A 23,992-nucleotide genomic window follows, 5' to 3' on the forward strand; every position below is an offset into this window, starting at 1 on the left:
TCATCCCCCAGAGCAGCTGGGCATGCATGACTGACATTTAATCAGTTTCCATGGTTTCTCAAAATTGGGGAAGAGGTTCATCTTCCATTGTTAAAAACATCAGTACATTCACGACACACATTCATCCAGCGTGTTCACACAGCTGAGCATTTATATAAAAGACTGCCTCTGAAGGCAAACATTCTGGACATGCTTCCAGCTCCCCAGCATCAGAGACACAGAAATCATGCCAGCTCATACTGAGGTTAAAGCCTTCTGGGGTGTAAAACCGGGGGGTGGTGTCATTAAAAAGCAAGCCCAAACTAACCACATCCATACAGAGAGATACCTGACTAACAGATGACAACCACTAGGCAAAGGTGCTGACGTAATGCCATGAAGACAACACTAATTGCCCAATAATCCCAAATACACAGCTTTCTTTAAAGGACTGCAAATCCCTAATCACTGCAATTTGATACGCTTGATAGCAACTCTTTTTGGATCATGGATTTTGATTTTTTTTTATCTAGTGTGGGCTCTGTATCTTGTAACCCTACTATAAACAGAGCTGCTCTCTTACTTTACTAGGTTACAGCCATATTTTCCCATCCCCAAGCAGGCTACATGTAGACAAATTTACCTGGACAGATGAGTCATTAGGTGAGGGAGAGGAGTGACACAGGCAATGGCAACACTTTCTGCTATGAGTCAGGAAGGAGAAAATGCTTTACCGTATGGTCTGTAAGAGGAGGCAGCACAATCAGCTTCTCCATGGTATTCATTACCACCCTCCAGAGCTCTTTCAGCACCCGTTTCAACACTGTCTTTTCACACACAGTCGCAAACAGTGTAAGGCTGCAGGGAGAGAGCAAGAATTGCATATATTCAAATAATGCAATCTGAAATTAAAATGGAGATGTGCATGGAAGAATCAGTGCCCCATCCAAAGCAGCTCATCCGAACGACTGCTTTAAGGGTAAAAATCTTCCCTTTTCATAAAGTACAGCTTGTCTTCACTCTTGGAGTTCTAGCCCTAAAGATGTTTGGCCAAAATGAATTATTGACATTTCTGATCTCAATCATTTCTATTTACTGACCTGGGGATTACAGAAGGTATCGCTAAGATATGGTGGTTGGGAATAGTCCAGATAAGAGCAGATACCGCTGAACTGGTTACCTTTAAGAAGTTACTTCCTGATGTATTAGATTTACAGAGTACACAGGAAAAAAAACTACAAACTAATATAGAATAATAGGCTTTAAACTTCAAGGAGTTATTATAATGATTTTTGTTGAATATCTACATTGATACCCCCCAGACTGTTATGCAGAAGTTCCTGTACAGCTTCTGATAGCTGCTGGAGTCCCTAAACCTACCACCTTGAAGCATTTCTTGGACTCCTCTGTATTTTGTCATATATTGCATTCACCACCTATCACCTGCTGTATGTTTATTCCCTTTTACATAAAGAAGTTCTGCTTTAATTCCCTTTTTATTCCTCCTCTATTGTACAGGCTATTGAAAAGGCCGAGAAATGTTAGATTCTTCTTCAAAATTATTGTTGGACTTTGGCATTTACTGATCACACGGGGAGAGCTACAGAACGAGAACTCTGCAGCCAGAAGCAGCGCACAGGTGATAGCTGACTTCTACACTGCGTAACTTCTCCCAGATTTCCCTTCTTCCCGTAGCTGGTAAGACAGTAAATGAACAAAACTGAACAAAGACAAGACTGATGTGGGTAGGATGCAAGAAGCATTGAAAAAGACTCTCCTTCCATAAAGAAGGAAAGAAAGTAATCCAGGCTTGGATTATCATTACCAAAATGACTTGCACCATAGCTGGACAAAAAGCCTGCAGCATACCAAGTTTGCAGTGGTTCAAAGGAAGGTGGCTTCTCAGGATTTGTGAAGGCATGCATGGAAAATGCTCAAATGAGAGGGCTCCTAGATGTAACGATTGCTGCAGTCACTTACTACGTGGTCACTCAAATGAAGGATGGGACAATCAATACAAAGAGCAATAAAAGAAGCTGTATTTTAAACTCATAAAGCTTCACATCTCTTGCAGCACTTATTATGAAAATTGCTGGCCACCCCTTTCAAAATAAAGAACTGCTGTGCATCAGCAAGAAGTTTAACTTCTACAGTGATTAAAAACTATTTCTCTTCGTAGATCAAGGCTTAGCTGATGAGGATTATGTGCAGATAGCCACAAACAGTCCCCATACAGCTGAATCATGCTGCATGGAGTTAATGGCAACAGCTGAGTAAAGCAATGGATCAAGCTTATGTGTATCACACAGTTCAGAAGCTTATTTTCTAGTCAGAACAGTACTGGGTATGACTAGAACACACATGCTTAACATAACTGGGATACTGAGCAGTATATGTATCAAGTATGTAGGTATGGTCTGCAATATGTTTGCTAATTGGCTACAGTACAATTTGCATAGGAAAAAAAACCATAGCTATAAGATTTAGAATTCCAGTCTTTCGCATTGCCTGGTCAGCAGTGTGTTCTGCTGATTGCTAAAATTGCCAGAGGCATAGAGGAGAACTGAGGGTGTGTTCTGGCACTGGATGAAGGCTGAAGTGATCCATAGCTTGAGAGAGAGGCAGGTATGGGAAGAAAAGCCATTAATTCCTGAAAACTCAGAGGCTGGACACCTCAAGAACAACCCAAGAACATGGAGCTATTTTTCCTCCCCCCATCCTGTTCCCAATCTGATGCACTGTTATGTGTAACATATACTTGAATACTTGCTTACTTTCCATCCAGGAAATCCATCAGTGGCCTCAGGACATTATCTGCATCTTGTGCAACTGTGTTTCTGGCATTAGCAGCATTTGCTGTCCCTTTCACCTGACAGAGGATATCAGACATTTGCTTGACACACTCATCAATACGAGTCTGAAAGCTGAACAGACAGGAGAAAGGCAAAACCAAGATTCTCAGAGGCAGAAATCTCAGGTCCAGTACATAAAGTTAAAATATTCCAAGTCCATAAACCATGCACTCAATTACATGCTCTTCCTTCTCAAGATTTTCTGCTTATTTCCAGCAGGAAAATCCAGAGGAGTTTGTTCATTCATCTTGCAAAAACAAATCATCCTTTCCTGATTTCAAGAAACACTGTTACTCTTAGCTCAAAGCACCCTGCTGTGCCTTTGCTTTCTACACAGGGTGTTACACAACAGAGACTGGAACATAGCATGGAGGAATGGCACAACGTATGCACAACTGTGAGCACTCCGAGTCCACTGGCAGTAATTTGGTTATGACCCATCATAGGCTATGTCTTTAAAATAACAGTGACAGCCCAAAGGCAGGCAGCGATTGAAGCCCGTCATAAAGTGCATGCTATATCACAGTGTCAAAACAGGATGCAGGGCTCAGCTGTGCAACGAGCAGTGCCACTGTAATGAAGTGTCATGCAAGCCATTAAAGCACAGTTACTTTCCCATATTTACTGCCAAGAGGAGGTTCAAAATGAAATAATACAATGGTTAAAATGATGAATAGATCAACAGAGCTGTCAACGTATGAATTCAGCCAATAAAGGAAAATGCTTTGACATTTGAAAGAATAGTTACTAACATCAGGCATTACAAGTCACATTTAGCTATCTACTAACAGCACAGAGGTTTGAAGCCAGGAAGAGAAGTCAGTGCTAAGAGCTAGGGTAAATATTTAAGAGCGGTAACACAGGTTTGGAAGTCAGCTTTATGTCTGCATAAGTGGCCTGAAACTCTGCTGTGTGAGGCACCTAGGACATCTGTGGGCTGGGTGCTAGCACACAACCCCTCTGCCTTGTGGCTCTCACCTTCCTCCTCCACCCCATCACCTCTTTCTTCTCCTGCTCTGCCACCCCCAGCCTCATGATCCCTCTCTTGCTCACTTCTAATCTGCCTCTCGCTGGAGCAATGCCAGAGAGCAATTCCAGGGCTCTTTCGCCATGCTGCTTCCACTTCCATTTTCCTCATTTCTAGGAGAGTGGCGTGCAGCAGCCAGGTGTGGCTGCAGTGACAGCTTAACCAGAGACATGAGTCACATCAAATAAAATAGCACCAAGCACTTTCTGTACTACTGACAGTCCCTGTACTCCTACAGGCTGACCTCACCCCATAGTTCTCCAGAACACTGCATCAGTTGCAGGAACCTGCTTCAAGAAGCTTTCAATCTCCAGGCAGGAGATAAAAAAATAACAGAATTCCTTAAAATATAAAAATAATTATGAGTCAAAATTGTCACCAGTTATGAAAAATGGTGTATCAGTTACTGCAGCAACAGGTTCACCTGAAAGTGAAGCTTCTATAGAGGCACAGCTTAACAGGAGCCCTTGGCAGCAGCAGCAGGTTAACAGACAGCCTCACCTATGCTGTCAGAGAGGGCCTTCTGCTCCCTAATAGGAATTCCCTCCTTCACTCCTACAGCTCCCTAGAATGGCAACTAGCCTTGTGTGAAGTATAAATACTTTCAAGGGTCCTTTTCCCTATGATATACTTTAAAGCAGAAAACGCTTCTGTGTCCAGACATAATCCTCTCTCAGCACAAGGTGGTGAGGCTCTCCGATGCATGCTGCTTTCCCAGCAGGCACAATGATCTCACACAGATGAAGAAAAGTTATGATCTGCAGCATCAGGTGTGCATAGTGTTGCAGGAGCAACTGTTTACAGACTCTGCACAGAATATTGTGGATATCTGACTTACTTCCCACTTTTACATCCTTTAGAAGGTCCTACTTATATACAGTAAACTGCAGCTCTGCTTTTCATTCCCTATTACTGTTAAGGAATGAGCCGTCTGACTGGCTAAATCTCTTGCTGGCACATCTCTAAAGCATTCCCTGGTGTATGTATGCTCATACTGAATAATCTCTCTAAATCATATTTGCAAATGTCAAGATTGTACCCTAATTGTCTTGTAGCAGTGACACCATGGAGACAGGCTCCAGATAACAAAATTCACCTCCTAATTATGATTTCTCACTCATCTTCCATCTAATTATGAACCTTATCGATTCAATTCAGTTACAGTTTGACTGTCTCCATTTCTTGCTATAGCATCCAGTACTGGCAATGGGAACTCCTCACTTAGCTCTGTGTGCTGAAATCCAAATAGTTGCTGACAAATCCCACCATGATTTTTTTTGTCGTAAGTACTGCAAACCTGTAGACTGTAGGAGGCCAAGTTGATAACATTTGCTTTATTCCCCTTGCCCATGTTTCAGCTATACTACAGTTCATGCCTGCATTCATGTTGTTGTAAAGCACAACGTGAAATGAATGGGTTTTATAATGAGAAGTGGTTTTTTTTGAAGATCAGTTGGGAACCATGTATGTCTAGATTTTGCTGAATTGACGTCTTTTATGGTTCACTACAAAATTATTATGAAGTCGAGCACATTTTTATCCTCAGGTAAATGGTAACACAATCTGCAATAAAACTTCATTGCCATCAATTACTCTGGCAATACTTTAAAAAACTCCTCCCATTTGAACATTAGAAAACACCATTCACTGCAACATTAGAACCAGCCAATCTCAAATTCTAAACCTGTTTCCTCCGTATTCCAATACTCTTAACAATCAGAAATCACTCAGCTGTTTCATCATTCAGAGGAGAACGTTTAAACAAGAATGTTGCTTCATAAACGTTCAGCTGGAAACTGCTTTTTGAGCAACAAAGGAGCAGGCAACTCTGTTACTGACAAGCACTACTTAAGGAAAAAAGTCACTCTGTGTAATTCAAATACATTTCACAGTTGAGAGATCTCCATGTTACATTTCTGAGCACAGCAATATAGAAAAGAGAGACTTTAAAACCATTTCTCACTTCTTTAGATGGTCTCAGTACTTGGAACACCATGAATTTTTGACAAAAAGAAAAATACAACGCAGTTGACATAAGTTTCTTTTCTCTTCTTAACCTGACTGAATAAGATTAGACAAAAGAAAGAAATGCTTCAAGGACAGGGACCTCATTGTACTCACCTGTTACCAAACACTGCACTCAGCTCATCCAGAACATTGTTCAGCTTCACCTGGAGCTCTTTGAGATGGTCACTTGCTTCTGCATCCAGCTGTGGATGAAAGAAGAGCACTTAGCTTGAACCCAGAGGGCAGTCTCCTGTCCTTCACAGTGCTCTTCCACACTGTTGTGGCTACTCTTAATAAGCAGGTGAACTACTACCAGTGAACTCTGCCAGCTAGGATGCTCTCCTCCACTGCCTGATGCTGTTACAGAAGCTGTGAAATCATCAACAAGTACTTGCCTAAACAGCAGCAAGTGGTTTTCCCTAGGCTCCAGTACCCTCCGATACACTTCCTGATATTTGCAAAGTTGAGCAGGAAAGTGAATGTGAACTCCCTGTGGCCAACAGAGTAAGCAGGCCGAGAAATCATCAAGCGCTGTGCATTACCTTTGGCTCACGGATCATTTCACCGCTCTAAGTCTAGAAGGAAGCAGGGCTTTTCAGACTGCATGTTATTTACTTGTGCATTTCCCCATGCATGGACTTGAAAGATGCTATTTCACCTTCCACCCTGCTGTTAGTATTCAAACTGAAGACTGACCTAGCCACTGCTCCCAGAAGACCTCACCTATTTTCAAAATCTGGTCGCAATATCATGCCAGGAACTGCTGTGCACTGATCACTTTTGGAAACCAAAATCTCAGCTATGGCCATTGAGCACAAGTAGCTATACTCTCAACACGACAAGCTTTTTGTACAAACTGTTCAGAGAAGATTTCACAAAACAAAAAGAAGTTCCCCAAGCACTACACAGACACTGCTGACACCTTGGCACAAGCTGTAAGAAACCACTTGTTTCGTTATTATCAGCCTGAAGCCACCTGTTTTTGCATTTGACAGTACCCTGTATTCCAGTTGTAGTCATCCCTTCAGCCTCTAAAGAGCCACTTTTGAGCATCCTACCTGTGTGTACACATAACAACATACATTGAATGCTTTGGGATCGTTTGCTCTGAAAAAGTGACTTGTAAAACAGGTTTACCTTTGTGTGCAGGCAGGCAGGCTGCCTGTAGAACAAAAACCTTCCAGAAATGTATGCATCTGGCATTCAGAACTTCAGCCCTTACCTCCAAGGTAGAGTATCTATTTACAAATGTAATGAGCCAGATGACAACACAGTGGTAAAAAATCAGTTTAGATTTTTACGGTATATCCATGCATGGAGCTATATAGGATTTGAACATGAGAGGAGTTCCCACTTCCATATATAGTGCTGAAGCCCTCTTCATGTTCCTCAGCTTCTGTCAGAGAAAGCCAAGTCTTAAGGGATTTGGAATCTGATCCGTTCATTTTCCGGTTGTAAGCTGGCATGGAAAACTGACTCTATTAGGCATTTGAACCTGTGCTAATGAAACTCACGGATCAGAATTTTAAAAATAATTTTTAAAAACCCAAGTAAGTGATGATTACTTAAGCCTTCTAACTCAGGTATTGCTAGCTCTGATTACTTTTCCTTTATTAATGTGAATTTGTATTCCTATTACTCTTTTAACTCCCTCACTGTGAAAGCTGATGTCATGCCAATCAGCAGCCACTCTAGCCAAACTTGTAGGTAACAAAACCAGCATTTGTTGGCGATGGTTTGACTTGCTCCTACATTAATTCTTCCCTTCTCCTACTGTCAACAAGTCACAAGCTGTCTGGTTTGCAATGAATGGCACTAAACAGTTCTCTGATTTTGGCCATTTCTGGTAGATTTGAGGCAGGACCAGTTCATAATTCATCAAAACATTTTAAGTAACTGCTTTTCCACTTGGAAAAAAAAAAGCCAGAATAATTTGGCAGAAGACACCTATTCCTCACTATTTACTTCTACTTCTTTATAAGCTACCAGATGCATGCACTACAGGTCTAGAGGATATCTGAGATCAGGATTAATGACTTATTGCCTTGGTTCATGAATCATGCAATTAATGCCTTGTTTTACTGTGAGGTGACATGGAGAGCTTGCCAACTACCTCTAAGCTTCTTCTCGCTATTGCAGTTGTTGACTACAAACTGATCTTCTCAGGAGCAGAAGAAAGGCTGATTGCAAGCCCTGTACTGCAAGAAGGGACAGCTGGAGCAACGCTTTGCCAAGGGAATGAGCTCCATTAAATGTGGAGAGGAACTGTCTCTCATCCAGAACACCATCTCCCAGTGCTCTGGGTGCAATTGGCAAGACAGTTGCACAGATTTCACTTTGAGGTGCCCACTCTTACACCCAGGAAGCCAAACCATGGTGGTAAGCATTCTGGTTCAGTATACACCAGGTCATCTGTCGTAATAAAAAGGCTGTTGTCTTCTGAGCAGCTGCTGTTATAGAAGGAGTCATCCACATAATACATTGCTGATAGTTAATACTGATAGGTAATACATTACTGATAGTTAATGCTTAGGTATTGGCATGCTTTGACTTGAAAGCAAATTTCGGAGTATTACCTGAGTGTGATTTAAGTCCATTAGGAAGGTGCTGGTAGGTGTGTACTACTGTTCCAAATATATAAATTACACATCAGCTACTGAGTCCCTGCAGCACGTGGTATAACTGCAAACTATTCTTTGCCAATATGGTAAAGCACTGATAACAGTGCTCAAATGAAATAGCGTATGTTTTGCTGTTGCTGCTCAGCCAATGAATTCTAAGCACATCAGCTATTGCTGATAGCAGGAAATGCTGCTTGGGCTGCATGATAAATCTGGCTGGCAAGCAGAAAGCAGTGTTAGGCAGCTGGCTCACTGTCATATGTAATGTCCAGATGATTTCTAATGGAAGCTGGAGCTAAGCAGGCTTATGATCTCCATTCTGTGAGTAGAATGGAGATGATTCAGAGGAAGAAATTTAATGAAAAGTTGTCTGTGCAAAACACGGGACAGTACCCACCATGAGGTAGCTTGAGCAAGTGCTCCAGTTCCAGTGGACATAACAGCTAGTGCAGCCATAGCTCTGTGGTCGAGTCTAACTATGCAATACAGAAAACTAAGGTGTATGCAAAGAGGGAAAGGGTAACCTTATCTTTACATTTCAGGGGAAAAAAGAAGGGTCCTGTTTATTTTCTGTAAAGATTTGGGACTTGATACTTCAGAGAATCCAGGCCTCAAGTTCTCTACTACTCTGAATGGTGGCATTTACAGCATAGTGATATGAACTGAAATTTAGTTTGGTCTTCTCCTGCTTCTCTGATGGATGAAATGGAACTCATGAGTCCAAGAATTTGCTGTGATGGGCTTCCAAGTTTTCCAAGAGTTGTCATTAGTAGTTCTTTGGTTTCTACACGTACCGGTGAAGTGCGAGTGACCAGAACTGGAAGGCTCCTCTGTAGCTGGAGAAACATAGCTCTTCCCTACTGGAAAGTTGAATATGTTAACCAATTCACATATTAAAGCCAGAGAACCTCTGAAATCGTCAGGTCTGACCTGACATATCAGCAGCTAGAGAATTTTTCCCTACTCTCTTATTTTAGTTTTATGCAAGTTATAGAGGTCATCTGGCTCCAGCTTGAAGCTGCTGGTTTTTGTTCTGCCTCCCTCCACCAGTCCCTGGTCGCTCCCCTTTGCAGCGGTGACTGTGAGGCAGGGAGTTCTGCAGCTCCAACCTCTCATCAGGGACTCATTTGCACTTGACTTTCCATGCATCTCCCCACTTTCCTATAGGATTCAAGAGCAAAGAACCTAAAGTACTGAATCCAAACAGCTGTCAGCTTCTCAAATACTAGGGTGGCCTTAGCTATGGCACATGGGATGCTAAAGAGGAGCAATCAGTAGATACTGCAAATCCTCTGAGAACATTTCTATCAAGTCTGGGCTATTTCTAAGCTGTCCTGCAGTTTGTTATTCAGGTGGCTAACTTAGGATTTAAAATGTGGGCTAACCCCGGCTGAGCATTAAGAGGAGAGTTTCCTGAAGCATTAATTGTACAGATTAGCTTGAAACCGAAGGCATGAAAATTGTATGATGACAATCTGTTCCTACTCAAGAGCTAATTCTCTGGATTCCCCAGGCAGTGCTTGTCTCTGATACTCACCCCACACACTTGACTTTGGGAAAAAATAAAAGTGCAGAAATGTTTTAAACTAGGCTTCCACAGCATATCTAGACTCCAGCAGTGGGCAATGCACTACAACACATTAATTTCAGTGCCGTAAGTTCATAATGCATAAAAAGCTAAGCAAAATAATGGACTACAGAAAGCCATCTCTCTCAAGCAAAGTGAGAAAGGTTTATTCCGGTGTCAGAGACTGCACACAGAGCAGGCTGAAGTCTGCAGGAAAACTGCAGAGATGGGTAGAAAATACAGGTCACACCAGGTTTTATTAGATAATGTATGAATAATTGGGGCCAAGTTCAGGCAAACATTAACAATGAATCTATACAGCCCACTTTAGCACAGAGCTAAATTACAGTCTCTGTTCTGTGGGTGTACTGGAGATGATTCAGAGTGCTCAGAGGTTTCAGAAATGTACCAAATTCATGTACCATGTACTCAGTCCCTGATTCCACTGGTCATTACGCTTTTCCTGCTATATGCCACTCCATAAATGGTGCCTTTCCAAAACATGCTTCAGGAAACTCTGAGAATCCTACTGAGCCATTGTGAAGCTGTTTTGATCCCTTAAGATCAACACAGTTCAGAGGGAAAATAAAAGTATTAATTATAAAGCCTAAAAATAATTTAAGATACTTATTTCTGTGTGTGTGTATACATTATACATATACATATACATATACATATACATATACATATACATATACATATACATATACATATACATATACATATACATATACATATACATATACATATACATATACATATACATATACATATACATATACATATACATATACATATACATATACATATACATATACATATACATATACACATATATATATGCCTTGAGAACTGAAGCACAGACTTAAGAAAAACCCTCCACACAGAGCGCTCTGAAGCTCTGCTGCTGTCCTGACTGTTCTGACTGTTTACAGACCAAGTGATGTCAACATACTAGCATACTAAATGCAGAGGTGCTGGGCAATTATTTTTGTGTCTTCTGAGTACCACAGTAGGAAGTACCACTGCTCATTTAGGGCAAGAAAAGGAAGGCACTATATCAAGGAGCCCAATCTCAAGCAATAGTAGTGGGCAAGCAGTTCTGTTCCATGTTATGCCATTACACTGCAGGGTGAGCCCTGTCCCTTCATTTCCCTTGCTGCAAAAGAGAGTAAGTGATATGGATCTCCATAGAAGTGTGTTTTGGAACCACTGGCAAAGAGCATTAGGTACCAGCAGTATCTCAAAGCCTTCCAGAGTTGCGCAGTACTACAGCTGTAGATGGATCTGTGAATCAGAAGCAGATGAAGCCACAACTACACAGTAGCTGGAACCAATCCCCAGGTTTGGGCTCACACATGGTACATCTAACATTCCTGCCATAGGAACAATGGAACATTTGGTACCTAGTTCTCAATAACATCTTTGAGAATGCAAAAAGTTGAACAGTTTGAGATGACCAGGACATACAACTATACTACTTTCTTATTCCACCAAGGACACAGTTCCTTTCTGGGTAGAGAAGTCAGGACAATGCTTATGTTTGTGCAAGCTACTGTGTGGTGTATAGATGACTACAAATCAAATCTGTCACAGAAAGTAAGAACTGCCCTTCCTGAAGGAGAGGATAAAACCCATAGATGTATTTCCAGCAGCACATTGTCTACACACTCTATTTTCAAAGTTGTTTTCTCACCAATTGTCACTCACTAGCCAGGTTCAATCTACATCAGAAAAAGGGACCACTAAAACTAGGACAAGACCTTGTTTACTCTAGCAAAACACAAGACCTGGCAGGTATCAAGTCAAGAAGCAAAGTACTACATAGTCACCAAGAGGGAAACCCCTGGGGACAGCAAATAATGCAGGCACCTAGCACAACACGATTTATTTCTGGTGATCAGTGGCAGCCTAATGAAGTAGACAAGCAGCAGCTGAAAAGACAAAAATCACACCCAAAAACCAGCTTCCTAGTCTGTTTGTCAGGTTTCTTCCCATGCGTTTTCTTGCTCACACCCTGGGTTCCTCTCCCTTTTCTGCCTTTTGAGTCCACAATGCAGGGGAAACAGTGGATTCATCACCTCTGTTCAACCTTGTCCATACCTCCTGAAAATGGTTTTAAAGGGCAGGAAGCAGGTCTAGGCCAGGAAAAGTAGCTGACAGCCTTTTTTTTCCCTCCCCCTATTTAACACATTATCAAGTGGTATTTTCAATTTGAAATATAGGGAAACCCTATTTAACGGCTACTGCTATGGAAAAAAGTAACAAATTGATTCCTTAAGGGAAATTAAGTGCACATGGATTAAAACTTTATAAACCAATTCACAAAAATTTCATCACAAGATTATTTTTTTCTGAAAAATGAGCATTTAGCTGCCACTGCTATTAGAGCTGGGAACATATAGTTCTAATTCTTCAGGTAGGGCTCGGAAATTAGAATTGTGGAGATCACACATGAAAGAATGACACCAGTTTTCCTTGTCTCTTGGGGTAAACCTATTTGTTGAGATTTTTGCTCCTTCATAGGATTCTGCCACTGAACACAAGAAAATTTTGAAACAGCAATATAGGCAAAAAATGAGCTGCCCATCGGCAAAGCTGACTTTCCTTTTGACACAGAGGTCAGAGGACAGGTTCTACCACAACACAACCAAAGAGAATACACTTAGGCTTTGAAAATAATTTTTTCTAACATCAGCATCAGCAGGCTTTTCTTCATCTTCCTGAATCTTGAAAAGCAATGAAAAACAAAAGAGAAAAACACAGATACACAGATTATATCAGAACAGACACAGCGATGTGGGGGAAGAAAACCTTATTTCTGTAAAAATGGCCATCTCAGAACAAAGAATGAAAACTAAGATATTTATATTCATGTACACATCTGAATATTCAATGAAGCACATGTACAGAACTCTCATTTGTGTATCTGCAATGTATTAGATATTGGACATTTAATGCCAAAGGTGCTGTCCCACATTTACATGCCACATAGAATGACTTGATGTCAACAGCTCTCAGACATATCTGCCCATCTTCAGAGCTGTGAAACCACCAGCCAAGCCCACATCCAGCCCACAAGAGCAGTAGCAATAAGTAACACTCAGTCTCATAGCACTCTTACCTCTTTACCACCCATGGCTTCAAACATCTTCTCGAGCTGCACCCTCAGCTGTTGGATGTTATTCATCAGGATGCAAGGCTGAAGGGACAAAAGCAGGAGCCTGTTATTGCTCAGGATGCCAACACATTTTCACCAGTGGTACAGTCAGTGCCTCAGTATCCTTCCCCAAGTACCACCAGATTCGAGAGTCCAAGAGGAGGCAGGGCAAGCACAGACTCCAGCACTCAAACCTAAGAAGAGGCAAGCCATTTTTTTTCCCCAGCTTGAAATAGGATGGCCAGTTCCAGAAACCCCAGATCAGGGAGATCTCTGCTACTGTATTTTCCTCCTCACTTCATCACATAAAGACAAGAAATCAGTGTCAGGACTAGGCCCAACTTCCTGCAGCTCCTGCCATGCCCTGCAAGTGTCCAAGCTGTGTCACCTTCAGCCTCTCAATGCTGCAAAGTACTATTTGTGAATGAGGGACATCCCAGATCAGAAGGGAAACTTCAAGTCAAAGCTGCATTCACAGAAACATCTGGGTCCTGCCAGGCCAAGCTTGGGAGAAACAGTGAAGGGCAGCCTGAGCAACAGTCTCTTCCCTCTGCAGTTACATCCCCATTACAGGTGCAAGAGATAGAAAAACCAGCATGCAACAGACTCAGGGTTCAAAAATGTAAGACACTCTTTTATTTACTATACAGAATTTTACTTAATTCAGGACTAAACAGCAAGAGAGTAAGATGGAGACAACAGTAAACCAAGAGTGCTGCTGAATACCAGATCTACAGAGCAACTTGTGCCCATGTTTCAGAGTTTTTTGGTTTTGTTTTTTGGTTTTGTTTTGTGGTGGGTTTAGTTTTGTTTTTAATCACCTCTGTGACACACAACCCAGACAGGCAGAGTGGAAGTTAATTTTAAGGGGACCTGCAGATCACCCTCAAGACTCAGTCTTGTTTTATCACCAAGATAAAAGATTCAGTACTACAAAAGCATAGGAATGACGACAAAAAACAATACAGAAAATATTTACATCATCAACATGATCAGGTGCAATAAATGAAACTTTTTTATTTTATGAGGACAATTATGTTATTCCTCAGGGCAGAGGAAAAACTCAGCATGACTCACCAGTTTCTCCTTGGAACAGTAGGACTGGAAGCTCCTGGAGAGGATGTCAGCATACTGCATCAGCACTTTCCCAATAGTCTGTGAAGACAAGACGTGAGCACTGTTACTTTTCCTCTGTCACACCAGGAGATCTCCAGGCAATAAAACCAAAAAAACATCATACTGTTTTGCATCCCACTATGGGAACATGAACAGCTGGAGTTACCTTAGCAAACCTCCTATTGTAATGAGCAACAATGACGGGATCTGGGCATTCCAGCTTCTTAATGATCTCAAAGCTCTGATTAAGCTGGGTGAAGACGTCCACCACTGAGCAAGAGAACAGAGCATGCTCGGATGTTTGCTGGAACTAAAACAGAAGTACAAAGGGTCATTCTCAAATGCAAAGACCTGAAATACACCCATTTCACGGGCATCTCCATCATCTGCTGTGTCGGAGGCAGAACTTTACCAAAACCTACATCTTCCTCAGAATTACTCAGAAGTTCTTCAAAAGGCACAGAGGAGCTAAACAGCCAATTCTGTTGGGTTAGAGGTTTACTCTCCTTCACCAACTATGACATGACAAGCACCAAGGAAATGCAACATGATGATGAGACCTTTAATGAAATGCACAGCTTGCCTGCCAGTTACTGAAGAAAGGAGGAGAAAGAGGTTTTTTAAAATTTTTCTTAAAATTTAGCTGTTAAAGAGAATGCTTATATTAGCATCACAGAGTACAGCACCAACAGTCACTGAATAAATGGAAAGACTTTTGCTCTCCATCACAAATACTCAGCAAATTAAGAATAAGATTACTCTGTCAATGGATTAAGGTCACATTCTCATTGCATGACTAAGTACATGCAAAATGCTTTATATTTCAATTACATCTCACAAACACAGAGAGATGAGACAGCATCAAGCTGGTTGACAGATTAACAGCAGCAGAACAGAACAGAAATAAATGAATGATAAGCATCTTGCTATTAAACAATTCTCTGTGACCTGTAGAGAAAAATCCTAAAATAAATGAGTTTCCTAGTTGTTTAGCAAGCAAAAAGGGCTGCATTCTCCATTTGCATGAGAGAGAGAATGTTCGGTTAGGGCCACTGAAGAATGCAGCACCAAGTCCTTCACTTAGAGTGACCTACATACCCCGTCTTTTTTATCTCTCTCCAGAGCACCGTGCAGGAATTCTAAGGAAACGTCTTCATTTTCATCCAGCCACTGCATCACAAACTGCTCAAACCACCTGCAGGGAAACAGGAAAGACAGTAAGTTATGGCAAGAAAGAGAGTACCCTAACTAGAGTCAGACAGTGCTGCTGTTTCAGCAAGCCTTGTGAAGGCTTGCCACTGTTAAGATTTCTGAATGCTGTTATCTATGTGTGCAGCCAGTTACTCCTACCTGTACACAAGCTACCAGTGAGCAGGGGCTGTACCATCACTTGGACAGAACAAGGAGAACACAGCCCAGCTCAGCCTCTGCAGATTGTTGGTCCTGTGCTAGTTTTATCCTTCTTCCTTGTCTTTCCTCTTTCTTTATGCCTTCCCCTTCCTTTCCCTTGAGCATCACTTCTAACTTTGCATTATCTCAGAGCACTTTGTCTTTCTTCTCCTTTTACCCATGTGCCAGAGGGGACACGAGAGACTTCCAATACTAGTACCTCTGCATGCTAAGAGAGATGGCACACTGTCCTGCTGTCCTTTTGGGTCTGACATCTTTCACATGAGAGCTGCAAATGAGTATAGAGGGAGAAAAAGATGTGTCTGTTTTCCAGGGCCCTTCTTCCACTTACCTGCAGATACAGCCATACTTCTGGAGTGCCAGGAGGGAGAATCAAGGCTAGAAGCTTCCTCCACTTTAATCCTGCTCTCCCCATCCCCATGCCTTCTCTAGAGCACCCTCCCATTTCTATGGGCTGTTGATCTAACTGTGAAGATGGCTGAGTAACTTCTAGTAATAGCACAGCACATCTCCTGGGGCTTGCAGGATGCTGGCCAGCCCTGTAAGCATCTTTTAATTCTTTTCATTTAAAGAATCACAAACTTAGTTCATGTTAAGTGCTGGACCAACAGCCTTGGATTGCAGTCAAGTCCTCAAATCAGGCAAGTCCTAGAAGCAGGACAGCAAAGTTTCTCTGCTCCTTCTCCTCACTTAGGAGGACAACCTAAATGGTAGAGGAGAATCCAAGAAGCTGCAGAAACAGCCACTGCTCTGTCTCAGGGAGTTGCCTTACATGAGCTGGTGTCTGGAGCTACCTCCTGCCCTGAACCCCACCTTGGCCAAATAGGCAAGGTGAGAAGCAGCCTCAGTGATGGGGTCTTACAGTTGGATGTCCCTCTGTTCTCTGCTCCATGGGACATATCCACGTAGTACAAAAGCAGGGGGTGGGCATGTCTGTGTTCAAGCCACAACACAGCACTTACAGCTTTATTTAAATGTCTATCTAGGAATTGCTGTGTGCAAGTGCCAACACGCCGCAGCTGAAGCAAATTTTAATTTCAAATATTACTAAACAGCATTCACAAATAAGAGAAAAAAAGTGTCCAAGTGTTATTTCAGTCCATACAAAAGATTATTATATGAACTTCAGAGTACAGCCTCCTCCAAAAAGGCAGCTGTGTTCACAGAGATAGTGCTAATTATGGGCTGAGTTTGCAAAGAACATGAAAGCATGTGGCAGACATGAGAGGGAAATCAAGAGCAAATTCACAGACAGAGCATACTGGATAGCCTTAAATACTCTCTACACTTTGAAATATAAAGCACATCAATGCTAATATTGGAAATTGTAACTGACACAGTGTTAAATGCCAACAGCAACCTGTCTATGCAGCCCTATTTAACACAGCGGAACACTGTCACAGACATATGGACTTTCTGTGTTCTGGAAAAATTCCTTCTGAATTGCACTTCGGGCTCCTAAAAGTCAGCATATTTCAGAGTCTGCTGCAAGTTTCTCGAGCTTTCGACATTTTATTATTAATTACAACAGCATATTTTCAAGCAACAGCTGAATCCTTAGAAGAGAGCTCAGGCAGTTTACACGGAAGCAACCACACATCTCCACCTCTCTCACAGTTCCCAGGCTGCAAGCTGCTGACACTCCACAGGTCCAGCTACAGGGAAGATTAGTTGTATGTGCCAGAAGTCACAATTTTCACTCTGAGAAGAAGTACTTCCTGATTATCGTTCATCCTTAGTTACTGACAGGGCCATTCACTGTTGACAACAGTCATCTCCCATTTTTATGGCTATCATATGTTGATAAAAGAAATCAGATGCATAGGTACTTTATGGTCTGACCAAACTGTCTAAACAACAGTAGTAAGGAAAAAGATACTACTGGGGATAGGGAAAGGAATTACTATCACCTCCCTCCAGATAAGAAAATGTACTAACTCAAGAAAGAGGTTTAATAGGGATGTTTATGTGCAAAGTAAATCACCTAGATCAGGTCAGGAAAATTCTGTAACTACATTTCCAAAGCCAGCCTCAACTTTGTCCCTCTCTGGCTGGCAGGAAAACACAAGAGATATAAATCATTTATAAATATTTCCAGTCCCTGGGCACATTCAGGACCAAAAAGTGCTTTGAGCTGTAACACAAACCTAGAGTTATCTTAGGCCAAATTACCTCTTACGATGTTTTACTCTCAAGTCTTGGGCTGCTGAGCAAGTGAGAGGGAACTCTGAGGACTACAGAGGCAATATATCCAAAATTATCTAGCACAGAAACTAATAAAAATAATCTTATTTCATGCAGAAATAGCTTCAAAATGTTGTTACATGGCAAATATCTTCTTTCACGTCTGCTTCAATTATTGATCCAGAAGCAAACACCGTAATGACTCACGCACCAGCACACAAAGCAGAGGCTCACGGTGCTGCTTCAGAGACATTTTGTGCTTGCAGGGGTCAGCACAGCCTGACTGGAGATGGCACAGCCAATCTCTCCAAACAACATTTGCACAGAATACGCCTCAGTCCTGCCTGCCGGGAAAGGGAGCAGTGCTTTCTGACTAAATGAAAGTTTACCTCTGCTTGTTGCACAACAGTAACCTAACACAAAAGGCTGCAATTTCAGCTTGGCCATGAGCCTGGCTTCTGTGGTCTCAGGCTTTACAGGTGAATTATTCTTGTTCATTTGCTGTGCTGATGCTTGTGGGTACCCAACAAGCATCCTGTGGGCCTTGACAAGTGCAGAGGCAAGGTGGCAGGCAGGGTTTCAAAGAGGAAAAGAATAAATACTGTGTTTCATGAAGTGGGCCAAAAGAATAATACAGGATTTCAAAGGAAGAAATGCCTTCTCCCTACCAGAGAAAAGGTAGTCTCCAGCACAGCCGCAATGCTGCATACTAACATCAGTATTAAAACAAAACTTAGTGCACTTCTTTACACATCTGAAAAGCTAGGGAAACTGACAGCTCACACCCTTTAGCTGGCAGCTATACGGTGAAGATCGGAAGTTTTGGAGATCCGCTCCCAGCTATGCTGCTACTTCAGTTTCAGAAACTGCTGCTGCACTTCATAAAATAATACTTCAATACTTCAGAGATTTCACTTTATTCAATCATATCTCAAGGCTATCGGAAACATGGTTTCTTGTAGTTTCAACACAAAAAGAGAGCTTGTAGATAGCCTCCTGCCTGTTGAGTAGACAGACAACTCGTCTGTTCTCTGGACAGCAGCAATTCAGTTTCGACTAAAGAGTTTACTGATGTGCAAACCTGATGTGTGGGCTCCTTTGTTTAAGGAAGCGTCAAGACTAAAAATACTTGCAATGAAGCAAATCAAAAGACAAGAGCACATTTCTGTAATTGATACCAAGGGGATATTTCATGACAGGTGAAGGCTATGGTTGAAATAAATACCACCTGTGCCTGACAATGTGGCTGTTGTACTAAAATACAAGGGTGGAGTAACAAAACCAGCAGCTGCAAATGCACAAGAGCACTGAAGCTCTGCCACGAGGGCCAACAGAGCAGAACAGCCTGCAAGAAACTGCAGAATGAAACCGAGCATCATTATCCTGATTACACAGGAGAAAAAGAGAGATTAAGAATATCTGATGGCTTGTCTGAGGCTCAGAGGCACAGCTAAGAGAATGCGGCTTCTGAGACTGTCACTGCAGCACCCTGTTCACTGAGTTAATGCCTCTCCTGACCTGATTTGTTAAGCAAGGCCCACAGCCCAAGCCAAGCAATTACGCCAACTGCCTCGAGTGTTATTAGTATGCAGCGAGCACCAGGCCTGAGGGACTGTGCACACCACAGGATGGGAAGAGAATTCAAAATGCCAAACTGGAAACACAGTCCAAACAAGATGTTTATTTTCAAGAGGGGCAAGTGCGAAGTGCTGCATTTAGACAGCAGTAATGGATGGGGAGGACAACTAGGTAGGACACTGTTGAGGGTGCCTAGGGGCTGGCCTGTGGCCCACTGAAAGCATCCCTAGTCAGCAACACCACTGAAGAAAGGGAGAAAAAAACCAAAGGCTGCTACTATCAACCCATCAGTGAGAGCAGCAGCACTGCTTGCAAGGCTATGCAAAGCAAGGTCTAGATAAATCACAGAATCACAGAATGTCAGGAGTTGGAAGGGACCTCAAAAAATCATCCAGTCCAACCCCTCTGCCAGGGCAGTAATGAAACATCAGTATTAAAGTCTGGGTGTTGTATGTCCAGACGCAGATCAGCAGGAGAGTGGTGAGTAAACCTCACTGACGAGGAAAGGTGGGAACAAACAGGAACCAGCAGAAGACTGGGAAGGGACACAAGCAAAGCATTTATACTCTTTTAAAACAGGAACAATTTGTTCTCCATGCCCAGGCTGATAGCAGAAGCTGTAACAAGCTTTAGAGGGGGAAAAGGGGGAGTGTGTTAAACCCCAAAATCCAATGGAGCAGTAACAGGGGAAAAAAGCTGCTTGAAGAAGATGTGGAACAATAATCACTGAAAACCAGCTAAACACTGGTCAGAAACAACACATCTGCTCTTGTCTTAGACCAAGTGTGGGGTTGCAGCTACACTCTTCTCTTTAGGCTGCTCATACAACTTTTTGGACTCATAAACCTTCTTCCGGTCTGAAATCTATTTCTGTTCCTTTAAAGGTAAATAAAAGTTACGAACAATTGCTTAGAGCTTAAGGGCAAGAGTTTAACTGATGTGTCCAAGTAAATCACATTGTCTTACTAAAAAAAGAGAAAACATTATCTTCACTTACGAACCCTGTTGTGCGTGTATATACTTAAGACATTCATACATACATACAGACACGCATACGTACAGTACCTACAGATAAAGCTGTATCTATTAACACAAGAATGTAAGCATACATCCAGAAGTCTGCTGTTCAGTAATTGACCAGACCCCACACTGCAGGCACAGAGCAGCTTAAAGACTGTCCATTATATTGCTAAAACTTTTTAAATCTTGGGAGATACAGGACAATAAGGGATTGAATTGTGTCAGGGACAGTAGCACAGAAAACCAGAGGGAACAAACATGCACATAAACAGAGAAAATCAGGATTGAAGAAACGGTGTATCATTAAGGCAGCCAGAGAAGAACCAAATTACTACCTTCAAGGTAACACAAGGAGACAGATAGTGGGGATTTATTACAGGAGGCATAACACACTCACGCTGGATATTCAGGCACTTTTCCCTTGAAGGCAGGCAGATCACGAACATATTCATTGTACAGCCACTTCACTTTGAAGTGTAAATTCATATAGTCTGCACTTTTACACAGTCTGTGTTTCTCATGCTCTGTAAGGAAGGAAAAAAATGTAGTTAGGTCTGAATTTACCACTATCACTGCATCAGGCACAGGAGGATCTTATAAAGGATGTCTGCAGTATGCAATGATTTTGAGGATGAAGCACCTATGGAGCTACAAAATCTTCACAACACGGGATTTTGGCAGCAGGCAGGGGTTCGTGGTCATTGACCACTGGGTCTCTAGAGTTTATTTTTGTAGCTCCAATTAGTACTTCCATTTGTTAAAGACCTTTTGGGTTGTCAAAGCAATAAGAATAGAGCAATCTCTTACGGCCTTTCCATTTAACATATGACAGCCCAGATTTCATCTTTGCAGGAAACAAATCAAGGAGAGCAAATCTGTTCATTCTTGGGTATAAACAAAGGCAATACCAACATGTTACACTACATGCCCTAAGAGACAAGAGTAGAAAGCATCAAGTTCTTTAGAGTTTGACAGTGTGAGTCACAAGCAAGTTCAAATGAGCTACATAGGAGCTGGAGCCTTCCCTGATTCGCAGTTTGGAGAAATTAATGACATTTTTCTCTCAGAAGTTTTCTTATTTGTATTGCTTTCCTGAGCACAGTCCACTGAAGTGACCCATGGATATCTACATGCTGCTGAGCCTCTTCTTCTTGCCAGGTTTTGTTATGTTTCTGTACCCAGGCTACGTTGGGACAATGCACTTTCCCCCTGTATAACACATACCTCCACAACACGACCCTGACCTATGCTGCTAAAATACCTGCCATACTCAGACCTATGTTTCTGCAGAGATCATCTCCTAGACCACTGCTCCTCTTTCTCTCTCACAGGAAACGTATCCTTCACAACTTGGTTCTCAAGGCCTTCACAGCCTACGTCCACACTACCATCTTTCAGCAGTTGACTCCCACCACTGATCAGCCCACAATTCCTCTTTTTAAACTACTTAAGTTTTCCCAAAAGCATCTCAACACTTTCTTCCAAGCCACCTCTCATGTGCTTACACAGGCAGCTCTTTCAACTGCACTGCTCTTCTTCAAAATCCTCCTTGAAAAGAACAAAATTATTTCCTTCTTCATGATGCTAAGAGGACTCAACAGCTGGCTTCTGACTGCACTGTGATCCTGAATTATCAGCTGCCCAATTCTGCACTATCAGTCCATAGTGTTGCCTGTCCATACCCATCTCTTTCTTGCTTTGCGCTGTTCATTCAACAGCACGAATACACTTTGTGCCAGACTTTGTTCACTCCAGCACCACAGCAAGCTGCTAGACAATGCCTACAATGTGAGATATGAAACTAAAACATATATGATTTTGGCTTAGACTCACTTTTCCCAAAAAAAAATTGACTTCAGGCTCATTTTCCTACCTTTTATGTGGTTACCTCACTATCGGCGTAACTTTCCAAGGGCATCACTGCTCAGGAGTAGACAGGATCCAACTACGTTAAAACGTGGAAGTCTTTCTCTTAACTTTGAGTGGCTTTAACCTAGGACTTCAGTATAAGTATCCAATAACTGGGTAGACACACGCATATGTGAGCAATACATGCTACAGATCTTCATCAGCAGAAGATGGGTTGAAATGATGAATTCTCTAATCAGTTACCTGACAGACAAGCTTATCTTACAATATCACCATGTATTTTCATATAATTCTTGCAACTATTTCAAAACATTAAGAAACTTCCACATCTCTCTTGAAGCCTCCACAACATGCACAAAAAGGCCAAATAAATTATGAATTATCCAATTGAAAACTCAAAAAATTAAAGAACATTTTCACGCATAATTATTCCATAAGCCTTGTCAACTCCCAAGCAGGGAAACACCCCAGTGAGTTGTTCATAAACCTTGGTAACAACGTAATAGAGATTTTTTTTCTAACTCACATATAGCAGATCCATGCAGGCACAATCTGAAAAAAAATAGGAACCCAACCTCTGTTTTAAAGAAATTAAAATGCCCAATATCTGAGAGACATACTCCCCAGGGGTGACGATTCAATGAACAGACTACTTTACATGTTCTACTACTTCACATATACTGTGACCCATGACTCTCCACAGTGAATTTGCTTGTATTAGAGCCAAGTAAATTCCCCATTCATGCTTTACATTACTAAATCTAGTATATTTCTTGAGCCTTAAGGAAGTATGAGTATACTCAGTGTCTGAACTGCTGACTTCCCTCAAGAACAACAACTACAGAAGAAAATGCAAAGCTCTCTGCAGATCTAAAACTAGAAACAAACACAGCAATAACCATGCCGGCTTAGCTCCCTGTGAGAGTGAGGAAATCAATGGACAATTATAACTTCATTAACACTGATATGCACTGCCACCCAGGTGCTGCTCCCGCATGGGGAAAATGCTGATCCTGCAGAGGGAAGGACTGACTTGGAGGTAAAAAGGACTCAAATCAGATTTATCTCGCAAAATTAAGCCATGCAGTAAAAGCAAGTAATTAAAGCCTTTTCCTATTTTTTTTGCTACATTTAAAATGCTGCTAAGTTGCAGAAGAGGACATGCAAAGCAGTCACAGAAGCATAAGCCCAGAGACTGCTGCTAGTACTACCTAGCCATCTAAGCAGTAAAGAAGCTTGACACCAAGAGGATGAAACTACAGGAAAGTAAAAGAAAGAAGGAGAAGTCTTACCACCATAAAAAAGGACTTTACGTATGCGAAAGAAAGGTGGGGCTTGCGACAGAGAAAAGACAAAAGTGATCTATAACAGCTCAAACATGCTGGAGGATAAAGAAAGCCAACCCCAAAACCCCCTCATCTCCAGCAGCTTGTACCATCTGCTTTCCCCCCTTCAACGGGCCCTGTATGGTTTTGATCAGCTGCTTTCTTTGTAAAGGGAAAAGTTCAAGAGGACTTGAAGGTGACGTGGAAACATATCAGCCAGAAGTACACTTTGAAAACCCATTTTAGAAAAAAGTAAAGTGAAAAGCAGGGGCGCCAT

At 41.9% G+C, this 23,992-nt stretch overlaps 1 protein-coding gene across 1 annotated transcript in view; it reads right to left on the bottom strand.

Moving 5' to 3' along the window:
* LOC104541789 (protein unc-13 homolog B) overlaps nt 1–23,992 on the bottom strand; it is a gene marked incomplete at its 5' end in the record, with an annotated part of 70,975 nt that overhangs the window by 20,244 nt on the left and 26,739 nt on the right. The window contains 8 exons of the mRNA XM_010185926.1: nt 714–837; nt 2,754–2,903; nt 5,980–6,068; nt 13,178–13,255; nt 14,291–14,368; nt 14,496–14,639; nt 15,428–15,524; nt 20,919–21,045. Of these exons, the coding sequence (XP_010184228.1) occupies nt 714–837; nt 2,754–2,903; nt 5,980–6,068; nt 13,178–13,255; nt 14,291–14,368; nt 14,496–14,639; nt 15,428–15,524; nt 20,919–21,045 (887 nt within the window). The remainder of the gene's footprint in view (nt 1–713; nt 838–2,753; nt 2,904–5,979; nt 6,069–13,177; nt 13,256–14,290; nt 14,369–14,495; nt 14,640–15,427; nt 15,525–20,918; nt 21,046–23,992) is intronic.

This window comes from Mesitornis unicolor, unplaced genomic scaffold (assembly GCF_000695765.1).
Source record: "Mesitornis unicolor isolate BGI_N332 unplaced genomic scaffold, ASM69576v1 scaffold13396, whole genome shotgun sequence".
Lineage (NCBI taxonomy): Eukaryota > Metazoa > Chordata > Aves > Mesitornithiformes > Mesitornithidae > Mesitornis > Mesitornis unicolor.